The sequence below is a fragment of the Canis lupus genome, chromosome 9 (assembly GCF_048164855.1).
Source record: "Canis lupus baileyi chromosome 9, mCanLup2.hap1, whole genome shotgun sequence".
Taxonomy (NCBI): Eukaryota; Metazoa; Chordata; class Mammalia; order Carnivora; family Canidae; genus Canis; species Canis lupus.
In genome coordinates, this window is record NC_132846.1 from 46,113,874 (window position 1) to 46,132,532 (window position 18,659).

The following is an 18,659-nucleotide window of genomic DNA, read 5'->3' on the forward strand; positions in this document are numbered from 1 at the left end:
TTTGAGTTTCATTGTGTTTAGAATGAAATAAGAGGAAAACTAAATTGCTTAAATGTGTGGAGAATTTATACTGAGTTGGTTTTTATCATTTATTAGGGTTTTGTTTGGGCTTTGGGGAAGATTGAAGGTAGTGAGAGGGGACATGTTTTGGTTCTCATTTTAAAAATTACATAAACTGTCAAGTAATTGGTAAAGATTTGTTTATATTAGAATTAATTGCTACAGTCCTTTCTGGAAATTTAGAAGAGATTTTTCTAGGCTGTTCTTACATACCATACTCTTAAAATGTATCAACCAAACAAGATACTGCTTGACCATTCATATGGCCATACATAAACTGTAAACAGATTTTATTCTCATGAACTTGGAGGTATTGATGAGTTTTCCAACGATTTGGTTTTATTTTTAAGCTGAACAATGTTGGCAGTGTGGCAGGATGAAATCTAGAAAGTGTACTTTAAAGTACTAAAATCAAATACTCTAAAACAAGAGGTGATCTAACATGATGACATGAACTCGGACACCCTTGCCCACATGTATGGGCTCCACTGTAGGAAAGCTGCTTCTCTTCTTGAAGCCTCAGCCTCCTCATCTCACAGGGTTATTGTGGGGATGGAAGGAATTGCTATATATAAAATGCTTAGAAAGTGCCTGGCATGTAGGAAATGCTTAATAGTGCTACCCTTTCTATTATATAGACCAGTCTGTTATGCTCCTCAAATGTATCCTATCCTTAAAATAGAAGAAAAAATGATTAAATAGACTTATATTAGAGATTTCGAATCAGGCCATTGTGAAACTCGACAACAGTCAAAGTAAGAATATCGGTATTCCTAATTTCTTTCATAATACCAACAGAAAAACATTAACATCTAATCTGGTAATGTGGATTTTAATCTGATTTTGGCAACAATATGTTGTATAACTTACCTATTGATATTCAGTCACAAGTGATTGTTTTCATAGGACTTTTCACCAATAATCAAGTGCTTCAGTTAAAATTAGGTTTCATCAGTTTTCCTGTTTTGACAGGAAAAAAAGTTTCAGGTGCAGATTAAGGCATTTTCTCTTGTTGATCTCTTTTGCATTTAGTTTTTCTTTTATAATTATAAAGCATTACTTCAATAATTTGAATATTTCCTAATATTTAAAGGAAAAAATACAGATAGTTATATATGGTAGAAAAGTGTCTTGTTTTGTAGCTTACACTACTTTTAAAAAACTATTTTCTTTTGCATTTTCCTTAATTTACTGCATGAGTCAACAGATTAAAAAGAACAACCAGAATGGATGGGTTTATATTTGCTCTATTCTTTGTAATTTTTTTCTTAATTTCTTAACCTCTGTTTTTCTGTTCGAGAAAATTATTTTAAATATAATGTTTGGGTCCCTATTCTATAAGCATGTAATAGGATCCTATTATTATTACTTTTGTGTTGGGAACCAAAGGTAATCTTTTGTTAAGGGAATATTAACTTTATTCAAAGAAAAACCAAATCTCAATAAATAATTTATGAGGGTTTGTGCCATTTGTGTAAATTGAAGGTCAGTTATTTGAACCCAGATATCATTGAACCTTAGAAATACCACTGAATAGGCAAGAACATAAGAATTAAAGCTTTTGTACTTTACTAATTAGAGGGACTCTAAATTCTAATATATTAATTTTCTGATCTGTCAGTCCACATGGCAAGTTAAAAGCAACAAATTAGTAGAAAGGGATTGGTGCTTAGAAAGGCTGAAGTAACGACAGCAGCAGGAATGCACTAACATGAAAGGAGAAGCTAGAATGACCACACAAATAGAGTGGGTCATTAGAAGCAGGGGCAGATTGTCTTTTTAATTTGATAATGTTCAAAGGACAGTGTGGGATCATAACTGAATGCTGTATTGTAGTACAATGCTGTAACAAATGCATATGCAGCTGACCCTGATTCAGGGAAAGGTTACATTAGTTTATATGGAGAAGAAAGCTCAGGCATATAAAACAGAGAAAGATGCTCATTCGTGTAGTAAACAGATTTGGATGCTTCATTTACTTGGAAAAATTATCTTCTCTTAAAGCACGATGAAGAAAAGATATTTTATTGATGTGGCAATTAAGATGTGGAATTATAGAATTCCCCAAACCAGCTCATGCCTGATTTTGTGTCATAGGAGCAGACATTATAGTATTTCTCTTTCTTAGCACCAAAAAAGTTCTGGATGAGGAATCAGTTACATTTTAATACCACCTCTAATTACTAACTGGATACTCTGGGAAGTCATTAAATATGGGCCTCAGTTTCCTCAGTTATAAAACAGGAATGATGACTGTCTAGGTCTGTCTCACCATTAACTGTCAGATTCTAGCGAGGTTATATTTGTAAAAGTACTCTGTAAATTGTAACTTTATTATAAAAAGTAAGATACTGATTTGTTAAGGAAATTTCCCTCTTCAGATGGATGTCACTTCAAATATATATTCTTCACTAATGAATTACCCCTTCTTAGATGAATCTCTAAAAATACATGCAAAATAGTTTGAATGCAGTTTTCTGGGAGGGGGTCTGTATCTTTCATCCCATTTACAAAGGATCAAAAACATTAGGAGACACCTCTGCAGGTAAGTGATCCTGAAACTAACTTTTAGGAACTGTTGTGTGTATATCATGACTCCAGAGTATCATTTGACTTCTTGAAATATTTTGTCTACCCATCTGTATTTGTTTGGGATTTTGGAAGATATCAGTGGGATGTGCAAATCTCTCTGACTCAAGACACAGCTAATCCTTTGTCATTGGTTGCTGTTGTTTGTTGACTTACTCAGAAAGTAGAGTAGTCCTTTAAAATGTATTCACAGTTTGAAATTGTTTTAATTCAGAACGAATCCTTCGATATGTTGCAGTAGATTCTCAGTGTTCTTTGGCCTCCCAGAAAATGACACTGATGAGTATTTGTTTTTATTTTAGAACAAAATCTTGGCATGCTGGTGTTAGCATCATCCTTGGCTGACATGGAAAGTAAGAAGGGGAAAGATATTTAGATCAAATGGGTTTCAAGCGTAAACTTAAACTATATCTTTGAAAAAAATTTTTTTTTGTAAAATCATTTGAATGTTTATTTCTTCATATAGTAACTTTATATTCTTAAATATAATAGTTTTTATCTTGAAGAATATTTCCATGTATTTCAGGATATCTGCATATATATTTTATTTTTCTGAGATATGTGTGTGTGTGTGTGTGTATATAAGTAGAAAGATACTTTTCTCATATATATATATGCTTGTTTGTATTTTCATTTCTCTTTAAAGTCTCATTTCATAATAGCATTTGCTTCTAATATGTTTGAGGTACCAAAACCCAATTTTTAATTTTCACAATCGTTCCAAACTTTTTCCTATAATAAACACTTCCCACTGAAAATAACACCTTTCTTGAGTAGTTTCATCTAAATTTTTATTCATTTAATAGCAACTGAGCTATCACCAGAGGCCAGTCACGACTATATACAGTGACTAGACAGTAACTTATTATATTTGAACCCTGGTACTAAACAGTCAGCTGTATGATTTACATGTTTTCAAGTGGTGTCTTTTTCTGTACCTACCTACAACTTTCCAATTTTTCAAATAGAATATGGATAACCCTCACCTCCTACCTCCCTACATTTTGCTGTTTTATACTCCCCCCATCCCAAAAGTACTCATTGCCTTTAATACTCTTCCTGTTTTCATTCACAGAGTAAAATGAACTGATAGTCTGTGGTTTCAGCATCCCCAATATAAAAATAAAGAGTTGTACTAAAACAATTCAGTATAGAATTTAGAGAATTTTCCTAAACTCATTTAGGTAAGTGGGAAGTACCTTCTGAGGTGGGAGGTATGTATTATGGATTTGGTTTTCTATTTGATCTTTAGGAATAGATCAGATCATGTAGCTAAAATGTCTTAGGATCTCTGTGCCTTGTGCATGAATTGCCCTTAGGCCCCCAGAAAATGTTTAAACTTAATCGAATGATTGTTTTAATTCCTCAAAAGTGAAGAGCTAAAAATGATCCAGGGTTCTCTCTCAAACTTGTGCTTGTAATTTAGTCTCTTGAAGTTTTCTAACACTAAGAAATGATTCATGAATTTAAAAATTAAAAAAATTAAGTGTCAAAATTTTCAAAAATATATGTCCTTGAAAGTATTTTTAAATCTTTCTTGTTATTTAGGTTTTTTAATCATTTAAATGTTTGTGGATTTTTTTCTTCCTTTACCTACACATGCTTTAAATTTAGTTGTACCCAGAGTGTTAAATTTTCGCTATTTGTATTTTATGCTTTTATTATTCTAGTTAATTTGATTATTTTGCCAGGAGGATACTGGGTTTTAAGCAATGTCAAAATGTCAGCTTCAAAACCAGGTTTTAAAGTGTTTTCTCTCTCCTGTCTGGTTCTTTAGTTCAAAGGTTTTTTTGTGTGCTTTGTTTTCTTTCTCTTACAAAGTTAAAGGATTCAAAAAGTTTGTTGTAATTGGGTTGTAGAAGTGAACTTTCATCAAGAGACTATAACTTATGTGACTATGTTTACAGCAAATTATTTTAAGTGTTAAAGATACTTTTCTTACAGCAAATTATTTTTATGAATTGCTTAGAGCAACTTATTTTAAGCTGTAAAGATACTTTTCTTTCCTTGGCACTAATAGAACTGGACCCCTCCTGGATCCTATTCCAAATAGAGATGTTTGGTATGAGTAGTATATTCCTCAAGGGGTATGGTTTAGTCTTGTTTGTTGTGATCATAAACTATGGCATGGTGTTTTCAGTTGAATGTGTGATCCTAGCTGCTGTTAAAGTAGTTGCTTTGGTAAACATTCAAAATTCTTTTAGCATTAGATATTTACACCCCTAATATTATAAGGACAACATAGGTAGTAATCATAACTCCATTTTAATACATTGTTCAGTAGATTATTATAAACTTTCATCTTGAAATGTTTCCAAAACTATTGGATTAAGAGAGTAAGTAGTAGTATGTAGTTCTTTTCCAGATGACAAAATGTAAATGGTGTGATAATAGCCAAAAAAAAAAAAAAAACAAAACAAAAAAATTACGTTCTGAAGAAGCCAAAGAACATTTTGACTACAAATGGACACCTTAGTTTGTATTTTCATCTTAGTACTATGGAATAACTGGCTTTTACTTAAAATTCGCACCGTTAAGTCTTCAGTAGAAGGAAGATAGTAAAACTGTTCCTATTTCCCTTTTATTCTCAATATTCAATGATTACATATTGTTTCCAAATACATATTGTATCCAAATCCTTCAGAGTAATTTTAGTTCATTTTATGAATTAAATTATTCTCCATACATTATATCTGGGTGAAGAATAAAAGTACCTAAACTAGATATCTAAAACTGGAGATAATGTATAAGTTTCTTTTTTTTTTTTTTTAAGTTTCTTAATGAAATGAATTGACCTGTAAATTTGAGCAGTAGTTTCTTACACTAGAATAGAAATCTTCAATATAGGTTCATAAAATGTCTTGAGTTTTAAGAGTAATTTTAAATTCTATAACCTGAGTTAACCTTGCTGATGTCTAAGCCGTTAACAGGAATACCAGTCACTCATCTAAGTTTTGCTTGTCTTCCTGCAAGTCGCTTGTTTGCTTTGTTTTATCTTTTATCCAATCAATGACTGCCCTGCCCGTATGTTTTCTCCTTTGTGACAGTGCTGGTTGCAGTTTACTTCTGTTGAGGAGACAATGGTTAGGAGTAGGCTAAACACACAGTATGCTTTGTAGATTGTAGTGACAGAAAGATGTCCTTGAATTTCTACATCAGCATTGTCCAGTAGAACTTCCTATGATGATAGAAATACTCTGTATTGCCCCAATAATGGTAACCACTAGGTATGTATTTTATTGAGCACTCGCAATGTAGTTCATGAATCTGATAAGCTGAATTTTTAATTTTATTGAATTTTAATTAAGTTTTACAATTAAGTTTTAATTAAATAGCCACACGTGACTAGTAGCTACCATGTTGGACAGCACAGGTCTAGATGACCAGGTTTAATGATCATTTGTTCTCACAGGCCATATGTAATTTTTGCATACGTGAGCTTTTGCATCACAAGTAACCTTTTTCACATTTTAAGTAATTTTCATTATATCGTAGTTAAACTGGAGGGAAAAAAAAACAAAAAAATATTAGCTCAAGGAGTCAAGTCTGATTTGGAGCCAAAGCCCCAATGCCTATTCTTATTTAGTTGCCTAACTTCAGAAGGGGGAAAAAAAAAAACAATTGTCTTGTAATTTGTGACTTCTTACTGGCATAAGCTTGCCAAATGGGTAAAATAATTGTGTGCTTGTCATTAGCGCAATAAAAGGAAACAGTGCCTACATAGAAACACTGTGCCTTCTGGAGGTAGTGTGTACATTCCTAATCATAATAGATTCATTACACAAAGAATATTCCCTGGTGCAGTCAGGGAAAAAGATACAAAATGTAAACATTAAAAAGCATACTTTATTAGAATCAACATTCACATTGGTAGAAATGGCTATTGCTAAGCAGAATAATTTGAGAATCAGTAACTATGCTTTTCAAATGTCCAGAAAGCTTGCAACAGAACTGAAATCTGAATACAACAACATTCTTGGATTTGTAATCCTTTTCATACTGAATAGAAAAAAATGTGTTTGGAAAGAATGTTTCTGTACTAAGTTGTTTTGTCTTTATTCATACTTAGTATGAAAATATCCTTTGTCAAAGTAAAAAATCATTCCTAAAATATTTAGATCACAGTGTTTAGATCACCAGGAAGCAATTGTTTTAAATTCAGATAAGCATAATCTTACATTTTGTTTAAGAAATTGAAATCTATTAGAATGGTTTTATAAAATTTTACATAATTCTGTTAAGCCATAGTGATTTTGTCATTGTTGTGTATTTGGTTTTCTTTTGTACTTTATAGTTTTTGGATTAAATCAAATGTCTGTGCTTGTCATCTTGGTGATACTTGCTCCTGATGTTGAGGGGACCTGTGCTGGGGCATAGAGTTGAATAAAATCTGATGGAAGCAAAATACCTTACCTTAAGATATATCCATGCTGTCTTGAATTAAACACTTAAAAAGCTGCCAGAGTTGTGGCATAGGGCAGTGTGGGATAGACTATTGCTTTACTTCTCAGCATCAAAAATGAAGTACTATCATTGCTTGCTTGTACTGTCTTCTTGACAGGAAATAATGCTCCATTCCTATTAGTTGGAACTAACAAATAATGGTACTTTTGAGGTTGACTTAATTAAAGGGGGGAATAGAGGATTATGGGACTAATTGAGGCTTTTAGAGAAAGATTTAAGGCAGCAGAGATAATAAAATAGGAAATTGAGTTTGAAGAGAAGATGGTGAGGCCAGATGCATCAAAAACATTATTTTTAAAGAAACTGTGATCCTTAAGTAATTGACGTGTGTTTTGTGTATTCCTTGATACGATAGATTAACAGCATAGGTATGAAAACCGTTTGGCTCAATTAGACAACTCCTCTTTACCTTTGAGGGTGGGAAGTCAGGGGAAAGGCAGGCTCAGCTGCTATTTACATCTCTGACCTAGGCTCCTATTTGACCTAAGTCTATCTTGATGCAGCAGCACAGGCCAGCGAGGAGGCAGTATCCTTTCGCCGTGAACGCAGCACATTTAGGCGCCAGGCAGTACGGCGCCGGCACAATGCAGGGAGTAACCCTACCCCTCCTACATTGCTCATCGGATCACCCCTAAGGTATGGTATTTTAAAATTCCACCAAGCTTAGCATGCATGTTAACAGACCTTCTAACCTGTTCTGTCAGTCTGAAGAAAGCATTCAAATAAGGCTTTTCTTTTCTCCCCAGTTTCTCTCCTATGGTTTTTAAGTTCTTGGAGCTTTCTCTGCATGTCATTATGAGTCTGTTGCATTATGCATGCCTTATGTTGCACTTTTTCAACAAAATGATCAGATTGGTGTAGCAAATTTTAAATAGCAAAATTACTTTAGAGTGGTTATATAAATGTAAATAGAGGCCTTAAGTCAGCTTTTCATTTTTTTCCTACTCCAAATTAATATTAATGCAGCATCTTTTCCCCAACATCTTGACAGTTTAATAAGAACAAATATGGACTGAGTGGTGAGCTTGTTGAGGAATACTGATAACTGACCTGAGCTTGATAAACCAGCTATTTTATTTCACTAAAATATGTATTTTGCATTGCTTAAAAATTGGTGTCCTTTATTTCATAATCACTAGGACCTGGTAAATTACATGGAACTAAATAAAATATTCCATTTATAGTAAAATATGGTCAATTGGATATATGTGTATGTATTTGTGTATATCTGTTGAATTTCTCAACTTCTGCATAGAACTGAAGAAAAAACATTTTTACTTTTCCCAATATTTCTAATTAAGAAGGCATCTATTTATAATATTGGGAATAGTTTTCCATTAAAATTTTAGTGTTTTATTCTCCATTGTGTCTTATGAGACAAAATATTTGTGCTCTATTTTAAGAATACAAATATGGACAAAAATGTTCTACTTGTGCTTGCTTAAGCAGTGCATGATGTCATATACTTTTATTCATCTCTGTGTTGAAAAACGCCATTACCAAATTATTTTCCTACATTTTAGTTTGACATTCAAAAGGAAGAGCACTTGATGACATAACTCCTGTTAATGCATGGTAGATTCCAAAAGCCAGACTTCTTCCCTTGGTAAAATCTTGTTCTTGAGAGTAGCAAAATGTTTCCTTTTACATTCCCCTGGGATTTAAGACTTGCTTATTTTTCTGGATTTTACATTACAGTCAGGAACTTCATCTTTTGTAGGTCATGTTCCTAATTAATCCTGCAGTAATACATAATTCTGTAAAAAGTAGTGTGGATTAGTTAAACTGACACTTAAAATATAAAAATGGGAAGGCACCAGTTCAAAAAACATTTGGTCTAAAAACCTTTTCTGAGCACTGTTGCTTTTTGTGAACCCTCCTTTTCTACGTGCCTTCTCCTCTTTTCCTTTGCTCCCTGAACTAATTTTTCCTTCTGCTACTGGATTGGGGGTGGAGTCCCAACCTACAGAAAGAGCTCAGCATCTCATTTTATTTTTTGTTTTATTTTTTTCTAACCGCTTCATTTTGCCTCTCGAATAATACTTGCCTTAAATATGTTTGCTTTCTTACTCCATGTTGATATTAATCCTTTTTTTAGCTTCCTCCTTTTAGTCTTTACAAACCCTTTCATTCTTTGCCACAAATAAGCCTGCTGGATCCTACTCACCAAACAAATGCAGACAAATTACTTTTTTTTCTTTGCCTGGTGGAATATTAAAGAACTCTAGCCAGTCATGTAGAATTTTGTAGGGTTTTAAATACATCACCATTTAAATGAGGATATGGTATGAAGCTTATTTGTAAAGGGCTAATGTTAGAAATTTCAGAAAGTCTAGTAGTCAGCATGTAGATTTCACTAAGGTTTCAGGATCTTTCCAGTATAAAGGTTGCATGTATCTTAAATAGGCTGACTTCATCATGGATGAAGTAAGATAAAATTTAATGTAGAGAAATTAGAAGAAACACCAATTTGAGAAAATCTTTTTTTAAATGCAAAAGTATTCAGGTAGAGAATACTGGTGTTAATTTTCAGTTTGACTTCTGTAATCTCAACTTTAAGTAAATATAGGGTGGCAGGGTCATGGAAGAGTTGAAAACTTGTTTGTCTAAAGGAAATGGAATAGGAGTAATAATAACTTAATTATTTATGTAAATACCTGTAAAATATACTAACTTATTTTAAACTTTAATGAATAGTGTGATTGACAGTCAAAAGCAACTTGGTAAAATATATGTCTCCAAGGATTGTGAATGAATCATAAATTGCTTCACAAAGGGAATTTGCAAATATTTTTTATAGTTGTTAGACTATCCTGTTCCATAATTATTTATAAATGTGGTTTTTTTTTTCATTAAGTTAGCTTTGTAGGTAGGTTTTATAGACCTTGACGGTTCGTCTCAGTTACTAGAGATAAAAGCAAAGATCAATATTAAAAATTTTATGATACTAATATTGAGTTAGTTCTGTATTTATCTATTTTTATCAACCCAAATATGGTATCTTTTAGAATAATTAACGAACTGGAATGAAAAGAAAGTAGTGCATTTTGGGGAAGGGAAAAAATATTTACTATATTCCTAGGTTTATTTTTTTAAATATTATAGGATTGAAAGATCTGGAGTCAAATAAGGTCATAGTAATAAAAACAGAATCCATGGTTAGAAATTTATAGGGACCATTTTGTGATGCTCAGGAATAAATCCACCAAATATTTGTGAACTGTGTTCAAGATACTCTTGAGTATTCTTTGGAATCTGGCTATTCATAAGAATAATGTGATCAAATTCTTAGAGTTTATTATTTAGTTGTGGAGACACATACAAAAACAACCAACATATATATAAGGCAGAATGTGCCAAATACTAAATAAGTGGTACAGAGGACGGAGACCAAGACCAGCTATATTTTTTCTACCATTTAAATTGGAGATGTTAATTACTAAGATTGCATGTCAGTGATGCTATTAATAGGCAATAGTTAGACCTAAATTTCTACCTTTCCTTTTACTATGTTGTAAAATAGTACCTTTTCTCAAACTGGTAGTTTTGATATATAATTGGCACTGTAAAGAATATTAGTTCCTGTAAGTTATTGGTTAGATAAAGTACAACCTGCCAGGAGTAGTGTTCCTACCAACTTCTGCAAAAATGATAGACTTTTTTGTTGTTGAAGGATTTTGAAATCAGGAATTTAAGGGACGTAACATTTATGCCTAGCTTTTGATGTTCAGAAACTTGACGGCCACACAGATTTTCACTTGTTTCTTTGGTTTCTTTATTCTGGAGTTGATTTCCATGTGTTGCCTGTTATTTTGAAAACCTTTTTATATATTTGGATATGTTGAGGATTACTGTATTCTCAAATGTGCTCACAGTAAAATACATCTTTACTGTTATATACCACCTTTGACTTTAAGTGAAAAAAAAAGTATAGGAAAATTTGTTTGTTGAGTACATATCGTATAAAGTTCTTCTGTCTTCTGAATCAGAAAGGACCTAGTACTTGAACTACTTAAAGGTTTTATTCATTAGAATTTTCTCCCTTGCGAAATTTGGTCATTTATGTAAGGTTTTGTGGATAACTTTGGATAGATTTTTGAGGAAGAATAGCAGACTTATTATGTATGTATAGAAGATACAACCATATTTAATTAGTTTCCAAGATCATCTCTTGATTTATGTTGATTGTACAAAGATTCTACTCCAAAGAAGTTAAAACACTCATCATTAATTGCTTTAAAAAAATAATACAAGTAAGCATCGACAAGTCAGCATTGTTTAGATTTCGTTTTTTTTCATGGATTCTGTATATTCCTCTGCCCTACCTAGAATATATACTTTTCTTTGGCTCTAAAAGAAGCCTGAAATGTGAATGTTCCAGATAGTGATGGCTAATAGAACTTTCTGTGGTGGTGGATATCTGTATAATTCACACTGTCCAGTGTGGTGGACACTTGATACTAGCTCCTGCCCACTCTGGTAGGTTTTAGCTATGGCAGCCACAGGCTACTTTGTGTGGAGGAAAGGAACTAAGATTTAAGTTTAGGTAGTCACGTGTGGTTACTGTATCAGATAGTGTAATTCCAGAGTATATTCTGTTGCCATAACCACAGGCTTTAGCAACATAAGCAATATTTTCTACTTAGTCTTTTATTATATGGTTACTTCAAATTACAGCTCTTTTCACAGTCTGTGCAGATAAGTTTTATAGGCATCATAGAAGCCATTGCATTGAATTCAAAACATTAGAAGTTGATACTCAAGAAAATGATAGAGTAATTGAATGAGGCTCTCCTAAGCAGCATTCTTTTTTTTTTCTAAAAGTGTAATTTAATAACAATGCAGAGTTACTTTGAACCTCATGTAGAGAATGACATATAATAAGTCATGAGTTTCATTACTTTAAATTTGAGTATTATATGAAGAACATTAAAATTCATAATATTTTAAAATAAACATCTAAAATATAAAATGAGTTAATATAATAGTTTCTTAATCATAGATTTTTAGATGATTTTTATAATTTTAATAAATGACAAAACAAAATACTAAGTATTTTAAAAACTCTAAGATTTTAAAAAGACTGTAATAAACCCTGAGAAATGACTGGTTTTCAAATTACTTTTAAGATTTTCTAAAATGATGGGTTCTTGTTATTGAAACAATGAAATGGATCAGAGGAAGGTAGTAGCATGTATACAGAGCCTGTGGCCTTCTTTAAAAAATATGTAGGCTTTTCACAGAAAAAATATTTAATAAATTCATCACTCTTCCAGCATCCCAGCATCATTTGTATTTCACTTGGTTGAGTCGGTGTTTGTTACTCTGCTTCTCTCGCATTAGTTTGTGATTTTCCTTTGATTCAAAATTGTCACTTTGGTTGCATTTGATAAAGATTCTTTGGTTCTCAAGTGTATAAAACCTTTGTTTTATTGTGACTCCGAGATGCCAGGATATTTGAAAGAAGAATTCTAAAATTCTTATAAAGGTTATAAATAAAAGTACATATTTAAACTGAAAAAGAGGATTTATTTGTCAGGGACCAGCTACAACCCACATATATTTAACATGCTTGTATTTCTTTGCTGCTTTCTTTGTCCTCGTACTAGAATTTTGTTGGCTTGCTGTGGGAAAAAGTCACAGATTGATTAGCTTACATGTACATTAAATGTTTGCTGTGTTCATCACTATGAATCAGATTTCTAAGGATTGGAAGATTTAAGGGCCCAGTATAATCTGTGTATTTTACAAAGTTTGTTAGCTCTTTCTTAGGTTATGTTGAAAAAAAAATCAGGTTATGTTTCGAAATCAGTTTTCTATATTGACTTCATTCTAGCTGTTGTTTTTTTCTTTTCTTCCCTGTAATGTCTCCCCAATCCATGTTTTTTCCTAGCCTTCAAGATGGTCAGCAAGGCCAGCAGTCCACAGCCCAGGTCAGAGTCCAGCCCCGCCCCCCTTCCCAGGCTGCAGTGCTCAGTGCTAGTGCCTCCTTGCTGGTGAGAAATGGGAGTGTCCACTTAGAAGCCTCACATGACAATGCATCTGCTGTAGGCGGCAGCAGTTTGCACGATGAACTTGGTATGCAGGCCTTCTGTAATCTTGGTGGTAAAAAACTTGAATGCAGCAGATAATGGGTAACAATGATTGTTGTTCTTTTGTGAGATAGGTTTCTTTGGAACTATGCATAAGAGCACTTGTTATAGGATATGTCCTGTGTGTGAGGAAAATTTGACTTGCTTTCCCCTTTTTTGTTTCTCTCAACATTTATTCTACATTTTTTTTGAGCATGTCTATTACTGATAGGTAGTTAAAAGGATTAACAAATGTTTATGCATTAGTGTTCTCTTATAATGTGTCGGGCAATTCTGTTATTCTTTGGCACTTGTACCATGTAGGAAATGTTGATTTTTTTTTAAAAAAGTTATTTTTTTTAAACCTTAATTTCTTTGAATTCGCTGAACATGCTGCAGGAAAGGCAAAAGGCAAAAATACTTTCTAATGGTGTGTTTCTAGAGAACCTTTCTTTTGGGTGTTCTATATTTCACTTCGGTGTCTGTCACCTGAAACAGACTTACTATACTCTTAAATGCAGTACTCAGGGTGCCATGGCTCTCTACTACTATCAATAACTATATCAAGTTTTTTCTTTTTCCTATTAATATATCTATAAATATAAGTTATTAAGTAGTTAATGCTCAGAGGAGGTGGTATAGTTTAAAATCTCATTAATGCATATCCACTTAAATACCTATTTTGTCCCTTAAAGACAGTATTTTATACTGTTTTGGTTTCTGTTTCTCTATATAATCCATCTTTCTTGTGTTCAGAATGTAGATTAATAACATTTAAGTCAATACAATGAAGAAAATTTTGGTATAAAAAACACACAGTTGAAGGCATTACATTTGCTCACCGTGATTTTGTTTATCCATGTTTAGAACTGCATTTCATTTATAAAGATGATAATCCACTTGACACTTTGGCTGGAAGGATGTGCAGTGTAATGGGCTCTTTATTGACTCTTCCTATTTTGTAAAAATCCTTATTAGTTCCAGAGAATTAACAAGTATTAGATATGCATATTGATGAAAATAATTATCTTTAGCAAATCTTAGGGAAACTTGAAAATGGTCACTAAAAGAGAAGGCAATAAAACATTGAGATTTTAGAGTGCTTTTGCTTTTGCATTTATAATTTGAAAAAGCAAAGGAGTTTATTAGGGTCCTCAGTTTTACTTGTGTTGAAATAGTGATACTTTTTTTAGTTGCAAATATATTCAATTAATGTCTTTCACTATTTCTCTCAGATTAACCCAAAGTCTTTAGGAACAGAGGATTTATCAGTTTGTGCATATAAAATTATAGTGCTATCACTGTTGCCCTTTGGGTCTCTGGTAGTAGATTTGCTAAAAAAAAAAAAAAGCTTAATTTTGATCCATTTTGGATTTTTTTTACTTCTGTCAAATGGAGCATAAAATGATGCAGTAGATGATTTTCCTCTATGAAACCTAACCTACTCGAAAAACTTGGTAAGAGAGCCTTTGTTGTAAAATACCATCCTTAATCCACTTGCAGGTTATTAAGAATATGTGCATTCATGAACTCTACACAGTTCTGAAGATGAAGGTGACTTTAGCATCTGTGGGTGAATATTCAGAATGTTGTCTTGAAATTTGGATTTTTTTCTGATTGTTGGCCTGTGGTAGCTGGATGCTGCCAAATTGAATGTATTGTGATAATTAGCACAAAACAAGCAATCGGTTGGACAGTGTATACCTGTTCCATAGTAAATGAAATTGGCCAAAAAAATCCTGAAAATGGGCTGAAGTTGAACTTAAAGGATTGGGTAGAGACACTGATTTTTGTAATACATTCCACTAGAATATTTTTGTTGCAAGGTTTAATTTCTACATTATAGTTAACAGTAGTAAGATAATTTTAGATAAATGAATTTGGATACTATATACTCAGATGTTAAAGTTAGTCTTAATATTCCCTAAAAAAATGAAGTATTCAGAAATAATTGTTTCCAAATTTAGCTGCTTCAGTTGAAAATTTAAGTGTATAATATTTACACGTGAAAATGTATATATACACAAAATATGTTTATATAAAACATTCAAACTATATATATATACATTTTTACATATATATGTTTTAGTGCATATAAGTGTTTGCCTCTGTACACATGTATAGGTAATAATTGGCTGTTTAAGCAGAGGCATAGCTTTGTGGATTAAAGGAAACTTGCAGTCAGGCACTGTTTAATTCTAAGCCTAGGTAGTTTTCCTTAACTGTTTTCTACATCTTTACTTTGTGGTGCCATAGTAGATAACCACATTTATTTCCTATATGAAGCTCTGAGAATCCTTATTTCTCTTTTGAATTTTAACTAGTGCTTCAAGGCTACCAAGTAACATTAGACATGGTGGAAAAATTCACTGAAGATAGTATTTTATGGATTTTATTAGTAGCTTTTTCAGCAGATGAGACTATTTTCAGCATACTTAACTCAGCAGGCATAATTGGTAATCATAATTAATGTTAAAAACTGAATTATAAGTATATAATTTAGAACCTAGTTGGAAAAATTTGGGTGGTTTTCTTTCTTATTTATAGACTTCTGTGCAAAATAAAAAAGGTTCAAGTGATGTAAGTGACAGATAAGTTTTGAAGTTAACACTTGAAAAAGGCAATTACTATCTAAGAATTTCTCAAATCTTCAGTGTAACCTGTTACTTTTTTTTTTAAACACATCTTAAAGGTTAATTTCCTTCTCAGTAGTCTTTTAGTGGACTCATTTTTTTGCAGTTGATTTCCTCCTATATTCTGAATTAAGTTGCAGTTACACTTAATAAAATAAGCTGTGCTTAGTGCCCAGATAAGTCACTTGGGAGACTGAATTCAGGTAGCCTTAAAGTTCTATATCTTATAAGCTTTTCCTATGAAACTTGACAATTCCTTCACAGTTTTTATGTTAATCTCAGCATCCTCTTATAAATTAAGACTAATAAATTGATATAATGATGCCTGTATTGTTGATAATTAAATTCTTTAATATGTAGCTCATCTCAGAGGAGATGTTCTAGATAAGGTCTGGTAAAGCAGGAAAATTTATGTGGTTTTTTCTTTTTTTCCTGTGTATGAAATTAGCTGTGGTCAGTGGTGAGGATATGCTTTGAAAAAGTATATATAAAATTACATAAAATGCTCATGTAAAAAATAAACTGGTATAGACAAGAAATAAGGACAAATTTGTATCTATATTTAAAATATAAAATATGTAAATATCATAGGTGATAGTCTTTTGATGAATTTAAGACTTTCTTAATTTCATTAATGCATTAGAGGTTTAAAAAGTAATGTGTGAGTTGATTTTTCTAAGGTTTTCTTTTGTTTCATTGCTATGCAAGGATTGACAAAGAAGGTATTCTTTGAGATAATCTGCTTTACTACAGAATTTATTAACTTGAAAATGTGGTCAGCTCTAGAGAAAGTCTTAAATCTGGCTATACCCTATTGCCCTTTTTATTAAGCGGTTTATAACAGCTATGCATTATTAAGCAGAAAAATGATTTGGAGGCTTTTAAATTTTTTACTTTAAAAAACAGAGGCTTAGATGATACTTTCAGTGATTTTTATTAGAGTTAGTCTTGGTATTTAAAAAAGGTTATATATATTTATGTACTAGTCTTAGCATTTTGTGCTACATTATAGGCACTTTTCCTTGTTACTATAAATACAGTTATGAGGGTATAAGGGATCTGATTCTATACTTCAATGCCCTGTGTTATGGCAGATCATTTTCATTTATCTAAACAAAGAGTCTTTTTGTAGCAACCTTGACCTTGTCCTTTATTGTTCTTCATTGTTATTTTTAAGTACAAAAAAAAATACTGAATTCTATTTTATTTTTTGGGGGGAAGAGTGCAACACAAAGTATATATAAATGAAGGTAAATGTTTATTTTTATTGAAGCAGTAAAAATCCTTTATTATAGCTAAAAGGAAGAAGTGTTAATAAGTTTGGGGATATATTCTTCCTTTTGATAAAGTTAGAATGTGCTTTTCCCATTCTTAGGAATATAAGTTTAGAAATAGAAAATATAATGAAAGTGAAGTCATCTGTAATTTCATCACTTAGAGATATTCGCTTTGAAATTTTTAATTTTTTCCTTCCTGTCTTTTTTTAATGCATACAATTATATACTTTTCTGAAACGTACTTGGGATCATGATGTGTGACTTTTGTGCTACTGTATGAGTTTTGTATCTTGCTTTTTTCACTTAGCATGTGTGTAATTTACCCATGTTATTAATTGTTCTTTAATTTGTTTGTGACAGCAAAATATTTTCTCTCTTAAATCTCCATGAAAGGCAGTGTAGCATAATAGACTCCAGAGTCAGACTTCATGGATTCCAATCTACACTCTGCTGCTTACTAGCTGTGTGACCTTTTTCAAGTTATTTTCTCTCCCTGTGTATCAGTTTCCTCATTTATCAAAGGGTCAGTAGAGGTTTATGGTGAGGATTATATCTATTAAAATGTGCAAAGCAATTAGAACAGTGCCTGGCAATAATAATTCAATTACATAAATAATCATTGCTATCATTATTATTAACATTATTTAATCATAATATATGCTTTAGGCATTTTGTAGAAGATAACTAGAGAAGATAACTGGGTCTGGTTGAGATATCCAGTTTGTTTTTTTGCTTGTCCATGTTGTGAAGAACTAACTAAAGTACTAGACTAGATTATCTACTTTTGAATATGAACATTTTTAAGATTCTAAGTTAAACCTGATTAATATATGCATTAACTGAAATCTAGGTTGGATTCTTCAGTGGAGGACACCATCCCCCTAGCCCCTCACCAGTCACTTACTGAAATAAAAGAGAAGTTTGCATGTCTCTCAAACAGTTTAATGGGAGCTATCCCTAGCAGATGGATTGGTTCTGTTATCTTCCACATGTGGCTTCCCTGCTGGTCCATGGTAACTGTTCTAGTTATTGACTTTATCTGAAAAACAGGAAGGGGAGGTATTGCTAAAAACTGTAATAACAGTTAGCCTGTATCTTTCACATTGTGACTTGAGACATGTGCCTGTCACTTTCTCCCACCTCCTGTGGGCCTATACATAGTCATACGGCAACTTCTAGCTGCAGGACAGGCTAGCTAGCAAATGTCCCTAACTAGGTGGACATAAGCCCAGCTGAGATTCAGTGAGGAGAAGGTCATATGAAAAGGAAGAGGAAAGGATGAATACTGGAGGTCAGTCATCAGTCTTTGCCACAATAAGCACTTCAAATCAGTAAGATAAAGATTAATAACTAGAAAAGTTGAGAGTTTAAAAAATAAAATGGTTTGCAATCATAGGGAAATAGTTCACTTTACTCAATTTTTTAAATTGCAAATTAAAAACAAGGTTGAGATATTTTTTTCTTTGAATGTGTAGTATGTCTATTATTGGAAAAGGTCTGAAGATTAAATGTTTTTGGAGGGCAGTTTAGAACTATAGACTAAAGGGATCCCTGGGTGGCGCAGC

General features: G+C 32.3%; 1 protein-coding gene across 15 annotated transcripts in view; it reads left to right on the top strand.

Moving 5' to 3' along the window:
* PCNX1 (pecanex 1) overlaps positions 1–18,659 on the top strand; it is a 163,629-nt gene that overhangs the window by 62,546 nt on the left and 82,424 nt on the right. For 6 of the 15 annotated variants that reach the window (XM_072839123.1, XM_072839131.1, XM_072839125.1 and 3 more), the window contains 3 exons: positions 2,952–3,002; positions 7,617–7,749; positions 13,007–13,191. The exons of 3 other annotated variants lie outside the window; for them this stretch is intronic. In XM_072839123.1, the coding sequence (XP_072695224.1) occupies positions 2,952–3,002; positions 7,617–7,749; positions 13,007–13,191 (369 nt within the window). The remainder of the gene's footprint in view (positions 1–2,951; positions 3,003–7,616; positions 7,750–13,006; positions 13,192–18,659) is intronic. 6 more of the 15 variants (XM_072839126.1, XM_072839129.1, XM_072839132.1 and 3 more) reach the window with 4 other exon arrangements.